Source organism: Babylonia areolata, chromosome 4, assembly GCF_041734735.1.
Source record: "Babylonia areolata isolate BAREFJ2019XMU chromosome 4, ASM4173473v1, whole genome shotgun sequence".
Lineage (NCBI taxonomy): Eukaryota > Metazoa > Mollusca > Gastropoda > Neogastropoda > Buccinidae > Babylonia > Babylonia areolata.
Window position 1 is genome coordinate 35,709,687 of NC_134879.1, and position 15,676 is coordinate 35,725,362.

Genomic DNA, 15,676 nt, shown 5'->3' on the forward strand with positions numbered 1-15,676 from the left:
AAAAAAAAGAGACAATGAATAAAGAGTGGCCGAGTGGTCATAGACACCACAGCCGTGGTGAACGTGTACAGTACCCGTGTGGAGATATTCCATGCCGCAGCGGTCAGCCAAGAGTCGATGAGGCAGATCGAGCACATGAACATATAAGTTTCTTGCAAAACGTGGCTGGGTCCACTATAGCACCACCAGTCTCTTTGTGCCACAACTGGAGGAGATGGGACGATCCAGGGACAAAAATTCCTTCTCCGTACCAAAGTCACAGCAGGTTGACTTTGAGGGCTTTATAAGCACTGGGTCCTCAATGAGACAGAACTTGTGCCACATCCTCCTTGTCAAGGTAGGGGAAAACGCTCTTTGTACACAAGGACAGCCGTCAGTCCATACCATGGGAGCTCGACACACATCTTCCTATTCTCCCTCTCTTGGGAAGAACAAGGAAAGAGACACATCACTGCCAAGGGATAAGTCTGATACTTTCTAGTAATCTTATCACAAAAAGCCAGCTTCCTGTGTTTTTTGTCTCCCTCTTAAAACATTTTTACCCCCAAGCGTTTGCTATGTTCTTTGTAGCATTGTTCCAGAGCGCGAAAGAATTTCCACAACACTGTACTCACGTTATTCACACATGGTAGTGTCATCAGCACCATATTTCACTTCAGAACCTTCATACAGCACAGTTTCTGTTGACTCCCTGCACACACAGGGGTCTAATACTGGTTTGGAGACCACATCACAATAGGACCCACTTCAGACTTGAATGTCTGTCTGCTTCAACAGACCCACACCAGACTTGCAATCTGTTTTTCATCTCTCTGGTTGAGTATGTGCACATGTTACAATGGGCACAGATGCACTACATGCACACACACACACATTACCAGTAAAACCCCCCACAAATAACAAGAGATGAAGCCTTCATGACTGACGTGCGATGTTTAATAATTCCATCACAAGAAATACAGAGAGGGGTGGGGGGCCAAAGCACCGAAACCATTTTGGTGATTGTAGAATTAGCAAAGTGTAACTTCAGAAGTTTCCACTTCTTTGTAACTTCACTTGAGTGACACTGACAATATAATAGACATGTATATAGAAACAGGATGTGATACCCGTTGTTACTTGTGCATAACAAATAAAATATTTCGGCAGACCAGACTATTTTCCCCCATAATCTTCATGCATATATGTGCCAATTATTAGGCTTTGGCTGACCATCTTAGTTCCAGTTGAGCTGATTGTCCAAGCTGTCTGCAGATTTTGTGAAAAGCATCGTCTGTCAATAGGGATATCAAACTGGAACATAATTCTTCCAGATTTAAAATACATTTATGTATCATTCTTTTCTTATTGCAAAAATTTAGAATTCTAAACCAAGCCACTTGTTACTGTGTCTCACTCGCAACAGAAATACCACTGTCAGATTATCTATGTTGTGTCCTAAAAGATTGGAATCTAATAGGATTACTGGCAACTGTATAGTTTTAATCAGTGCATGGTAGGGTTTTAGCTTAAAACATTTAACCTAAACAATACATAATTAAAGGGAAAAAAATAGAGAAGAAAATCAAGCCATTTCTGTTTTTGTATGTTTTGAAGATTATCCAAAACAAAATTCTATGCATTAAAAATTGCTGTGTGATATTCATAGCACAAATTTTATGTACTGGTAGTATCATTTTGAGAATTTTTTCAGGGTTCTCATCAGTAGTAATTAACATAGGATGAATAAAAAAGCAAACGCACACGCACATACACCTATATATACAACATTCCTATTCTTGACAAAATTCCCATTAGATGTTTCCTTGTATGCATTGTCTTTATAAGAGGATAGCTGGCTAAAAGACCTGATCAATGTATACCGTCCTACAAAGTTTGGTTTGTCTGCAACGTGCAGTTGGTGACAAGATGCTGATTTTTACCAAGGGCGCAGCCACACACGCAGACAAACATATGGGTAAATGAATGCGAGAAATTACACAACTTACTGTGTTTATACACTCCAGTCAACAGTGCGATGATTTGCCATTTATCCATTTGCTATGTGCCCCCTCACCTCCAAATGATATTTACACAATCCAAGGAAGAAAAAAAAAAAAAAAAACCAGAAAAAAACAAAAAAACAAACAATCCAAAACGAATCCATATTTCCGGCACTTTTCACTTGCAAAACACAGTGAATACACACCACTGTGACATCCCTCTGCAGTAATCAGTCCCATCCATCCACACCTGCTGTTGTTGCTAGTCTTGGATTGTTCTTCAAAGCACAAAAATGCTACCAAACACAAACAAGTGTCCCATGCACAAAGTATTTCACAAAATCCCAAGTCGGTGCTTCACAGAGGGGTGGTGGGGTGGGGGTGTGTGGGAGTCACACATGAAATCACAACCTCTTAACTTTCTGTGCCTGTATTCCTCCTGGTACAAAACACTGAAGACTCTTGACAACTCAAGTAACGTTTAAAAAAACCAAACAAAAAAAAACCCAAAAAAAACCACCACCACCACCACAGGAGTGCAAAAAGGTCTCCATACAGAAGACTTTCACATCTGAAGACTGAACTGTTGACACACGCCTTTCCTGTCTGGAGTCCAAAGAACCTTGGGTCTTTCACACATGACGGCTGATAGGTAGAAAGCTCACTTTGCAAATCCCGCAAAACCTTGAAGTGCCTCAGAGATCCAGGAAAGCCCCAATAGTTCATACTATACCTTTCTTATCTCCAGCCTCTTGCGGCTCTGCACAAGGCAATGAGTACACAAGGCAAAAGATTAATAATGAGTTCAAGAACTGTGCTTTGCTTCCAATTACTAATCAAATAAGAACAGAAATGTCTCCTTTGAGATTGTTTTCAAATCACTATACTCATGCGAACAAGTTTATATTTGCTGCAACCGTTTAATTTTTGCCACTGCATGCCTGTGACAGAATATCACTGACCCCTTCAAAGCTAGTTGCAAAGTGTTCTATTATTGCTCCAGTGATACTCTCAATTGGTACATGATACTTGAGTAACCTAAACCAATTATTCCTTTTCTAAAGCTTTTTCCTATCATCCTAAATCACTCTCTCCTGCTGTAGACTCACTCCTCTTGGTACAGTTCCACTGAAGTACATAGAGTAAAACTGGTCACAGTTCCAAAAGAATGCCAGTGAAATGTACGATTATGGCTTGTTTCTTTTAGTTAAATGGTGACAACTGTGTTGCACAATTTTAATTTATCATCTCAATAATTAAAAGGTAATTAAAAGGTAGTTATCAAAGTAGCTTACTTTAATGGGAATATGACCAGCCATTTAACCAATCACAGCAAAATGCTTTTGTCTGAAGAATCGCTAGTCAGTACTGGAGGTAATTTCAGAAACAATTTAAAAAAAGTACTTTCCAATAGCATTATCAAAAGGAAGAAGAGGAAGACTTGCAAACAGCAACAGAGAAAGGAAGTTACTTAAGAAGGAAGAGAAGGGGGCAGATATCCATACAAATAGGTATCAGAAGAAAAGCAAGATACATTGGTGAATAAAAGTCAAAAAAGATGTGTACCTGTTAACATTAACACACAGAGAAAAAGCAAATGAAGCAAGTGTCGCATTGTCTGGCATACAGGTCTGTGGTGGAGTTGGATAGTACTTCACAGAAGACATTCAAACCGTGGCTTGCCAATTGACCTGCTCACAGCACACAACAGGAGAGTGCCAGTAGATATGACAAAACAGGAATCACGTGCTCTTGACAGGCGCGCTTCAGCCATAGCCTCCCCAAGGAGCTTGCAGAGACTAGGGTGGTGGAGAAACAGTAAAGTGCACTCATATACAAACACTTAAATTTTTTTTTTTTTTTTTTTAGTAAATAAACGAGGAACTTGCAGAGAGACTATTAAGGTCAGTGCACAACACACACAGCTTTTCAAGTCAGTGACAAGGAGTTTGCAGGGACTAGAAGGAACAGCGAGTGTACACGCATTAAAAAAAATAATTCTTTTTTTAAGAGTCAACGACTTCACACAGCCGGCGTCACTGTCGAAGAGTGGTATTGCAAGCAATCTAGGTGGCTGAAAGTTCAGCCCCACCCACCACCTGCTCAGCCTGTTTCTTAAGTTTCTTCGCCTCCCTCTGCGGGCCTGGCCTTTTACATTCCTGTGCCACCACCACCGATGCTTAAACTGGGCAGCTTGGGAATGATTGATCTCGTCAGCTGTGGAAAGTCAACAACCGTGCTCAGAAACAGATGAAGCAAACACATACACACACTGTATGATTACAACACTTTTTTCCCCTTTCAAATAAAAAAAAAGCAAGCGCATAGATTACATTTAAAATATTTAGTCCAGAGGAAATGTGCATGAACACGAGGTATTCACTGTTATCATGTGCACAAACAGCAGATATTAAAGAACCTGTGACATGGCAGATAGGCAAAGGAGATTTTAAGCATGAAGCAGTGCATTGAGGTTTAAAGGTTTTGCAAAAGACAGTGCTCAGGAGCCACCACCAACATGCATTATCATCAAACAATGACAAGACAGATAGCTGTAAAAAAAAAAAATGTAGATTTACAATAAAGCACAAGACTGCCAAGTCTTCTAACAGAACTAGCAACTTAGAAAAAAAAAAGAAAAAAAGTGAAGGCTTTTTAATGCAAACAGGTCACACTCTATTTGACTCAACTTGTTCTGTAAGGTAACACTCATTAAAGTACTATCTATATTAATCATAATGTAAGTTTATAATACATATATGATGGCACAATTTTGAAATTTTTTTCATAATCTAATTTTGTCACTGTGTTATAATTTTTCTTTTGATATATGCTTCAGAACACACGCAAATGATTAAAAAAAAAAAAAAAAAAAAAAAAAAAGCAAGCAAGCATAATTTTTCCATGGGAAATTACACAGAAGATTAAAAGAAATTAAGAAACTGAGGTAAATCCATATTTGCAGTTCTAAATGTTCTAGGTTTTGCATGTATTGTGGCTAAAACCTTGGAAAAGAAACTGAAACCTGACATTGTGAAAATTGCATGAAATATGAGAGAGGGAGAAAGTGATGATGGGAGCAGGTGAGGAGTAAAGGAGAGTGTGAGGAAAAAAAAGAAGAAGAAAAGATGTGAAGAGAGAGAAAAAGAAAAGCCATCCTGGGGCAGAGGCAGAGAAAAACAGAGAGAGACGACTGTTCTCAATCAAAAAAATATAAAAAAAAAGAGTGAAGATGGCTCTAAACCCAAATTAATCAACCAGTGTGACAAATCTCTAGAACGGTTTCAATCCACAACACACCAATGATTACATAAAAAATTAAGGCTGAAAACCACAGTGCAAATTGTGGGGCATTTTTTCTGGAAAGTGACCATAGCTGTGACAGCACGAAATACAGAGTGCATCATGTTTGGAAGCTCTGACAACAAGAAAAAGTCCTGAAATAATTGTGTGAAGTGTTCAGTTGAGTTGGATGAGAAAATGAGAAGCAGAAGCAATAGACCAGTGACAGAAGAAAGACATGAAAGTCTGGAAAAAATTTTTTTACAGCAAATTGTGAAAAATGTCCAGCTGAGAAGAATGAAGAAAGAAAAAAAGCAGAAGCAAAAGAGACCACTAATAGAAGGAAAAAAAAACAAAAAACTAAAAACAAACGTTTAGTGAGATGTTGTGATGTCTTGTTGAGCAAAATCTGTCGCTTTGCAAATACCTGCCAGTGGAAAGATGCATTGGTTTTCCTTTCCTAAAACAATAAAGAACAACAAATTGGCAAGAAACCAAGACAAAATAATCAGTAATCCTCAGTTCTTTTAAATTTTTTTATTTATTTATTTATTTATTTTTTTACTGCAAGCAATGAACATCCTGCAAGTAAAAACTACTGTCAACTGTTCCTGTCCAATGGGATATAAAGAGGGGAGAGTCGTTCATATCATTTCCTTATCCTCTTTAGCTTTCATCAATGACCTTATAGCTCATTTGTCCCAAGCATCATTGTTCCTTCATCTCATTGTTTCAACAGCATTCAGGGGTGGCAGTGTTAAATGAGCGTACAGGTACATAAATAAATATGCGTTTCAGACAATATACATGCATAACTCATCACTGCATGTGTGCTTGGAATGAAGTTCACTAAGTGGTTGAATAAGTAATGAATTGCGCATATACTCATGATTTAAAAGAATTATTTGTTTGTATTTTTGATTCATGTTTTATAAATTGAGAAATTCAAACAACATACCTGTTTACTGGCATTCCCTTCAGTACTAACTACTATCAGCTAGTAGTGAGGGAACATTACTCGTCACTGTGACTGCTGCTTTTTCCCCCATCCTTACTATACAGGTACTAGGAATGCCTTCAATTCTCAAAATTACACCCAAACACATGAAACAAAAAAATCACAGAACAGAACATAGAACAGATAAACACGACTTTATTATCTGTCAATAGCAAACACTTTGTAAAATATACTAGGAACAGGAAGGGGGGAAAAAAAGGTACAAACTACACTATTACTGGAGTCTGACAAAAGTCAAGAATAGCACTGGGTCTTATACAGGGAAACAATAGTCAAAATAAACAATTGCAAAACTTAAAATACATACAGTCACAAAATATGGCATTGATAAACCAAATCCACAGAATACTTCATAGGCTGAAAAACAAGGCAACTTGGTAAGACAGGAGCAATCATCACATACATATACACAAAACAAGCAGTCTAAGTCACACAGGTATCTAAAACAAAAAAGAGATGTCAGAGAGAGGGAGAGAGAGATGAAGGAAAGAAGCATCAATTACACTTTGTTGACTAATCAACGAAAAAATATCTCACTTTTTTTCCCTTCTTAACATCACATTCCTTCTCTGCATAATAAACTTGCAAAGTATACAAAAATAAAAGCGTACCAGTTTTGAATCCTGCCAATAGTATCATTTTTCAAGTTTCAGTACATAGCACTGTTCACCAGTACTTGTAGGGGGAGTGGGAGAATCATTTCAGCTGTCTTTCCCTCCTCTTACATGCCTTTCAGGCCATAAAAGTCTGAAAATTAAAGTTTTTTTGTTGTTTAATTTTTTTTTTTTTTTTTTTTGAATATTCAGTAGTGTAATTTTTCACTCTGTCATTGGCTTAACTGAGATTTTATATCACTGGCTGTGGTGTATTCACAATATTAAATAAATTAAAGGAATTGCGAATTCTGAAGATTCAGTCACTTTGCTAACAGTTTGTCAGTAGCTTGAACAGAATTTCACATGACTGTAATGTACACGCTATTCCGTGTTCATGTTCACTGGATGTGGTCCATTCTAGTGTGCACTCTGGTATGAACCTTTGTGGCCTACAGCCCATCTCACCACTCAAGGCCACACCAGACCGTGTCTTAGGGTCCGAATGCAGCATTTGGAATGAATCGGGTAAAAGAGTACCTGCACTGAAATAAATCCAGGGGCATATAAACTTGTCTTCTCTGCTTTGTGAAAGATTCATCTAACACGAATAAAAATGGTACAAGATGTGCTGAAATAAAAGGGGGATCAAGCTATGCTATGACAGTAAAGCAAACTGAACGGAGTTAATGTATGGTGACCAAGTGGAAAAGTAAGTTGATGCCTGCATTGAGCACTTTGTAGATGGAATGTGGGCATAAGGTCAGATCAGAAGTTTTTTCTTCTTCCAAAAGAGGAATTTAGTTTTTACATTTAAATAGTAATATAAAATCAAAGAAAATAGAGAGAGGATATGACCCAGTTAAAAAAAAATTTAAAAAAATCTTAATTTGTTCTGCATACTGTAAGTCCATACTAGAAAACTAAACGCACCAAAAAACCCCATTATTATGCTGATTTACTGTCAGACAGTAACAATAAAAACATAGAGAACTAGCCAATGATTTGAGAACCAAACTGTACCTTGCATACAAACCAAGCACAACACTAGCAACAAGTAGACATGCTTCCAACAAACATGTCCTTAAATCCTGGTGGTGGTCAGCAATCATTTTACAGACCAATATCAAGACTTAAAAATATGTCAAGAACTGCTGAAATGACTACTGAGTCAACAGGGATGAACAAAACAACAACAAAAACTGCTGCAGTGGCATGCAGTAGAAAAAAAAGAAGAAATATCACAGTAGTGGCTGGCAAACAATGTCTAAGTATTCAAATTACTGGCCTACAGAGGCTTGACTATTATGAGTTACGTGCAGTACCAACAGGTTTCTGAATGGTAAAACTCAAGTTCCTGACATAAAATAAATATGTCAAAACAATCCTCCCCAAAATTCATCACTAACCAGATATTTTAAAGGGGACACAAGTGGAATACCATCATGCCCTAAAAACCTGACAAATGGATTAACTTGCATAAAACTGAACATGACTGTGCATTTATGCAAATATACTGATTTGCACAAATAGCTTGGCACAACATAGAAGCCACCATATTGGGTTTAGCTCTCTAGACAGGAAACAGAAAGATGTCATATTGTGAGGTCACAATGACTGCTCAAAGCAAACCTTCAGGATCGCTGGGTTTAAAACAACTGTGGGACAGCATGGGTGTTCTGTGATATCAAACCGAAGGCACATCACATTCTACTGTTTTCAAAAGCTCTGACAGTCAGATTATTGTCTCTGCAACAAGTGCTTTCTTCAGGTACAACGGAGTTGGCGAACACGCAGTTTCCACATCGGCACTCAAAATTTTAATCTGTTTCAATATTTCAGCAGCTTATCTGAACTTTTCTTCTGTAAATTCAGGTTCAAACTTATATTGAACTAAACTAAAATCCATTCCAACATAGTCCTTGTACAGTGTTTTTTTGTTTTTTTTTGTAATCAAATTTGTTTCGATCTGCTTCACAAGTTAGCCAAAAGCGAAAAAGTCTTTATATTTGTGAAATCAGAACATCATGGAAAATAGCAGCCTCCACGCCTGTTGGAAGCATCACATTCAAATATTTTTCTCTCTCCAAAGATACACATTTATTTGCTTTGAAATATATTGGACAGTATCAGTATCAGTGTTTTATCTTAAGCTCAAGGAGGCATCACTGCGTTTGGACAAATCCATATATACACCACATCTGCTAAGCAGATGCCTGACCAGCAGCATAATCCAAAGTGCTTGGACAAGCCATAACTACCTAAAATCCATCTATATAAGCCATAAAGCCAAACGACTTAGTGTCCCCTTTAATGTACATTCTAAAATTAATCAACATTCTGACTGACTAACTCTTTGATAACACTTCGAGGTCAATTTCTTTTAAATAAGTTGTGTGCTTGAGGTAGTAAAAACAACAACAAAAACCAGAGAAAATGAACAGATCTGAGCATTTAAATGCGTGAGTGATTAACTCTTTGATAACACTTCAAGATCAATATCTTTCAAATAAGTTGTGTGCTTGAGGTAGTAAAAACAACAACAAAAACCTGAGAAACTGAATAGATCTGGGCATTTGAATGTGTGAGTAATACAACTGACATTGTGATTTTCATCCTTTTCATGAAAATAGTTATCAAACTGCCATTCACACATATGCACTAATACCTACATGTCATACATCATTTATATTTTATCCAACTTCATAATCAAATGCAGTTAGAAGTTCATATTGTACAAGTATGCAAATACCAAAAGGGGTTAAACAAATTTCTTATTGAGTAATGGATGCAGTATGATGGTGGATTTTAACTTCATAAGGGTGGACAGACACCTGGTGCCAAGTGGGTTCAGCCACTGGAAATTCTGAAACTGCATTCTGCTTTCTTTGCTTCAAAACCACGACCAACACCCCAGAAACCACACTAAATTTCATTTTTTCCAATGGCACGATGACTGTAAACTGTGAAACTCTCTCAAAATCTTGTGTTGTGGTGGATCTGTTTATAGAAAAGGAAGTGTTAAAGGAGTTGTATGTATTGTAAAGTCTGACACCAGAACAGTAGCTGGGCAATCAGAGTGAATGGGAAATGCTCATTTTCAACTAACAGGTCTGAATGAGCAACATCTTCATGCTGAACAACATACAACAGTAACTGTAGATGAGGAACTAATAACATTCGTGCAGAAAATGTCAATGAAACACGTCTCAATAAACTCTTCCTCAATGATGAATGACCTCTGCTGCTTGTGAGGTCTACAACTTAACCTTTCAAAATACTGACAAACAAAACACATATATATGTATGAATAAATACATGCACCAAACAAACACTAAAATGAACACCAGGATAGTGATATTTGGAAATGCATGGATGACTTCAAAAGATGAATTTCTGAGAAGACAGATATACTTTACAATGTAACAATTGTGATGCATCTTGTCAAGTTATACAACGTTGGTGATATGATCATGCGTTTTCTGTTCTACTAAAACCTCAGCCTGATGCACAGTTGGCAAGAAAATATCATTATTTTTCACATTCTACATCACTGCATTACAATTTAACTGCAGGCAGGACGTTCTGTTATTTAAAAAAAAAAAAAAAAAAAAAAATCTAAGTCAATTACAGTACATAACACAGACAACACTGATTTACACATAACTTAAACACAATAAATATGCATTAAGAAAAAAACCATAAACCCCCAAAGAAACACAGAAATCCAAACCATCCACTAAACCATCACACACAACACAATCACAGAAAAAATGAGGAAAGAATCAAACAAGTGCACAAGTAACAAGACATGCCATAAACTCAGCTCAGTCTTTTTGATATTGCTGCTGTTGATAAAGTGTTTAACAATAAACAAAGAAAGTAAAAGTAAAGGAAAGAACACCTGGCATAAACAAGAAATGCATAACAAAGAATTAAGGAAAGAACACACACCCACCCTCCAAAATCGAACTGAACCAAACCAAAAATACTGGTTTACTTCTTCAGATAAGCTCCAACACTTTATTGCGGTGTAACTGTGAAAGGAAATGTTCATAAGCTGATTAGCAACAAGAAGAAACTATTTTATCTTTCATAACTGGTTTGCATTTCCTATAAAATGCTAAACAAAACATTCAAAAAACAAACAAAAACAAACATTTGATTAGATTTCCTGCAACAACAGAAACTAATCATACCAACTTTTAAATCAAACCCCACATTAACACTGTAGTAACTGTTATTCTGATGCACTAATGGTGGCCAGTTACATTACTGACAGGAATTCACTTACAACATATTTCAGATTTGTATCTGACACTGGCAGAAGCTACGCCACACAGTTTATCAGCATGACCATTACCTTCCTGAGATATACTCTTATACAAGTTTTGCTTATGTCTTTTAGTGAATTTGTGTTATATGAGGGAATATTTCAAAGTGAACAGGATGAGCATGCTGCATTTGTGCTCAAGAATATGTGCGGTGGTCAAATGGGTAGAGTGCTAGATTCTTGGGAGAGTTTCCGGAGTTTGATCCTTGTTGCACCTGGTGGGTTCAGGGTGGAGATTTTTCCAATCTTCCAGGTCAACATTGGTGCAGACCTGCTAGTGCCTGAACCCTCATTGTATGTAAATGCAGGCATATCAAATACGTCCATTCCTGTAATCAATGTCACTGTTTGGTGGGTTATGGAAACAAGAACATACCCAGTATACACACCCCTGAAAATGAAGTATGGTTGCCTACATGGCAGGGTAAATAATGAAAATGGTCATACATGTAAAATGTTACATGTGTGTGTGAGTGTACATGACTGAAATCTGATTGAATGACACAGGAAACGAATGATAAGCGCCCAATGGCAGCTGTCAGTTGGCTCAACCCAGGAGGTAGCCTGTTGTGCAAATGACTCGTGTTTAAAAGCGTTTAAAGTTTGGTCTCTAACAGAGGAAGTGCTCTATATAATTATATGCATCATCATCATCATATTTGTTTATTCATCTGGGTCTATATACATGTATAGGTGTGAAACAGAAATGGAATCTTATTTCATTATCACATTATTCTTGTATATATTTGTATTTTTGCTGGTTTATTTAAAAAAATTATTTTAAATTTTGTTCATAAATAGCTGATGTGAAAAAGCAGTGTTGTTTATTCAGTTTACAATCTTGAAAGGAAATTGTGACTTTAACTTATGCCTCGTGATCATTATGACCTAACTTTTAAAAACTTTTTATCAGGCATAATCATACAGCTGCTTATACCTCATGATCATTACAACCTTTTTCTTCAATTTTATCTTTTTTTAAAATTTTTATATATATAATTTTTTTTTATAATATCAAACACTCTTTTGCTCGATATTACCTACTGGCACCTGCCCTGAAAATATCAATCCAAATACACTTACCAGTGTGTAAAGAAATATAACTGTAAACAATAATTGTCAGAGAGAAATGAGATCAAATGAAATGATATTCATTCAGAAGACCATCGGCCCATTCTGAAGGGACCTGAACAAGCAAGTTACAATCGTAATCGTATACAAAGAAAACATCTCACCAAGCAATACATATTACTAACTGACAGCAACTGCACGTCTTTTTTAAGGCTTTGTATAAATATAGTAATACATTCCATATTATCTCTTTGTTGGATGATGAAAACAAAAGGCTCAGCCGAAATATAAATAGATCATGATAATATTTTCTTGGAATAAATTCTTCTCTAAGGTCACTATAATCAGGGCAAAGAAATACAAAATGTAATCCATTCTCTTCAGCTGACTTACATAATGGACATACCAGCTGCAGTGCAGGACTTCTATATCTGAGAGAATGCTTACACACTGATGAAACTCTGAATCTAAACTTAGTTAAATAATCCTTTATAAACCTGTTTATATTCATAGAAAGATACCACTCTCTGACAGCCCATATTTAAAAATTGAAAGCTTTCACTAGTTTGAATGTGATTATCCCAGTCTTGCCATCTACAATAACAGGGATCAGGTTCGACATCGGTCATTGACGCATTTAATTTTGAAATGACCTGTTGTTTTTCAAGTTGCCAGGTCACATGACTTATTGTTTTTATGACCAGTCGGTCAACCAAAGTAACCATCTCTCTCTCTCTCTCTCTTTAACGATCGCGATCGCTTTGTCGTCTGCTCCTACAGGAAATGACTATAAACTGGTTTATTAAAATACGGATCCGTGATGAAACGAAATCCGAAACAAATCTTTATCGCTGCCTTTGGCGAGCTTCGGCGAGAAGAATTGGCGTTCCCACTTTTGCATTAACCGAGTGCAGTTCCGGGACAGCAGATTGTGAGAGGGGGTTCAGCGCACAGAATCGAATTCTGACAGCCCTCAGAAACAGGCTGAACCCCCTCACACAAAACAAGCTGCTCTCTGTCAAGCTGGGCAAGGTGGCACCCGAAGATGCCCTCGGTGCATGGAAGGCTGCAAAACCAAGGGTTGTCCTTGCGTCATCTTCCCGCAAGGCATAATCGCCTGACAGCAGTAAATGAGCCAGTCGTATATGTTTTCTAGTCAACGCAGAAGACCAGAACATTGCATTTTCTTGTCAGAAATCAATGACATTCTTAACTTCTTTTTTTTTTTTTTAGTCAATGAATGACCAGAATGGCCAATATATTACATTTTCCTTTCATTTGTGCATTATTAAAGTTTGAAAAAGCCCGGGACGGGTGATATTTGACCTATTGATTTTCAAAATGACCTATTGATTTTATGTTCTTCTGGTCATATGACCTATTGTCTATTGAACCCAACCTGATCTCTGCAATAATTCTTTGCTTGAACACTTTCATAAAGCCTGAAACAGATACTACACCCTGATTATGCCAAACAAATGAAAACCCATACTTATCTAATGTTGTACATATCTTTGTAACTCATGTGTATTTTCCCCTTTCATCAAGATCATGTAACATTCTATATGCACAGAGAGAGAGAGAGAGAGAGAGAGAGAGAGAGAGAGAGAGAGAGGGGTCCTACACAGACATAAAAATTTGTGCACCACATAAAAGTAGCAGTTAATAAACCTAAAAACAAAACAAAAGGGGGAAGTAGCCACTGAAAAAGTGTGCTGATCCATTTCACACTTAGCCTAAGGCTTTCATTATGAAGTATGAACAAGCCTGGCACAGCAGCTTCTTATTCCTCCCTTACTGCACCCAAATGCCAAACGATATTGTTTGCCTTTGATAAGCACTGTACACAATAGTTTATCACAATTATCACAGTTTCAAACAGGTACACAACACTTGTTTAAATTTTTAAAAAAGAAAGAAAAGAAAAACCAAATGATCATCACACAACATTAAATGCAACAAGGAGAACGGGGGCAGGTAAGAAAAACAAGAGACAATATCGAAATCCATAACATATTTTGAAAAATGGTAACAAAGCAACTGCTATAAACATAGTAAAAAAATGTCCTGTCCAATTAAAAAACTGCTCCATTTCCCAAATGCACAACAACAAACAAATCAGAGCACATCCATTCCAAAGAGTATCACTATTCAATTGTATAATAAACAGTATAAATAAAATCTATAAAACATTTTAAAATTAAATACAAAGAATATGATGCATTGCACCTGTTTAGCTAAGAAACTATTGCACGAATATATTGAGCACTGAAGCCGAGCACTGCTCAAGCACCATTGAAAAAATATATAAATATACATATATATATATGTTTTTTTTTTTCCACTTATGCATGAACAATTAGGAAAGGGACACTTTCCTGATCAGTTGGAGAACCGTTTAAGCAATTAAAGTGATCTTTTGCCATTCTGTTTTGCGGTTGTGGCCTAAGGGCTAAACTCAGTCAACAGTATATATAATCTGTTCAACAATTCAGGGAATGATTTCCACCCATAAAAATCAACAGTTCAGAACAACAATCATAATCAACAAGGACTGTAAGAGGTGTGAGAAATGTGTAAAGAATCAACTGACTCACTGATGCCAAGTAAAATCCACCTAAAACTTTTCCTTTCAAGAAAAAAACACCCAGACAAAGAAAGCTACCTACATGACAAATTTCACTGAAAATTCATTCCCCTACTTTAACCAATAAAATATTAAAAGGTTTCAGTGTTTTTTCTTGTTTTCTGCACTTGGAGTAGAAGAAAAAAATCCAGACTTTCTTTACATCTCGTGTAATGGTAAACATATTTTCAGCTCACATACCGAGAGAATAAATATCTGCTTCTGATGATTCAAAAACTTCACAGTGCACAACTTTTCACCTATGCCCTGAAAATCATGACATCTTACATCAACATTTATCAAAACAACAAAAAAGAAACCAAGATCACAACGTTAAGTCTGACACAGTGACAACAAACTAAGGAACTGTCCAAGAAACTGCAGCATGTACATAAAGACACGATACAGTCAATGCTGACTGCTTGAAATCAGAAAGAAAAATATGCCACAGAAAGCAAACAAAAAGTGCAAAAAGACACTATTCTGTGTCGAACTGAATAAAACCAAGACGGTGAACACCAAGCACAGTTCAATGTTTAAATAAAGCCCACTCGCTGGGCAGGCCATGAAGATGCCTCACTTTTTTGCGTGTGCCGCTGAGGTAATCCTTGTACTGGTCTGAGCGCAGGTATCTACTGTAGCTGTCACTTTTCATCAGCTTGAATATATGATCCTGCACACACACACAATCGTCAGAATGTTTGCTTAGGTCATTTGAACAACGAAAATGGCTCCCAACAAACTCCCAGTCAATATAGATGTTTTGCAGAA

The 15,676-nt window shown here is 36.9% G+C and overlaps 1 protein-coding gene across 2 annotated transcripts in view; it reads right to left on the bottom strand.

Annotated features, from left to right (window-relative positions):
* Positions 1–508: 508 nt before the first annotated feature.
* LOC143281119 (regulator of G-protein signaling 7-like) overlaps positions 509–15,676 on the bottom strand; it is a 44,987-nt gene continuing 29,819 nt past the window's right edge. The window contains exons 15-16 of one of the 2 annotated variants that reach the window (XM_076586098.1): positions 15,486–15,578; positions 509–2,742 (exon numbers count right to left, since the gene is read on the bottom strand). In XM_076586098.1, coding sequence (XP_076442213.1) covers positions 2,710–2,742; positions 15,486–15,578 — 126 coding nt within the window. In that variant the 3' untranslated portion in view covers positions 509–2,709. Of the gene's footprint in view, positions 2,743–6,432; positions 15,579–15,676 lie in introns of those variants that run through there. The other variant, XM_076586097.1, reaches the window with a different exon arrangement.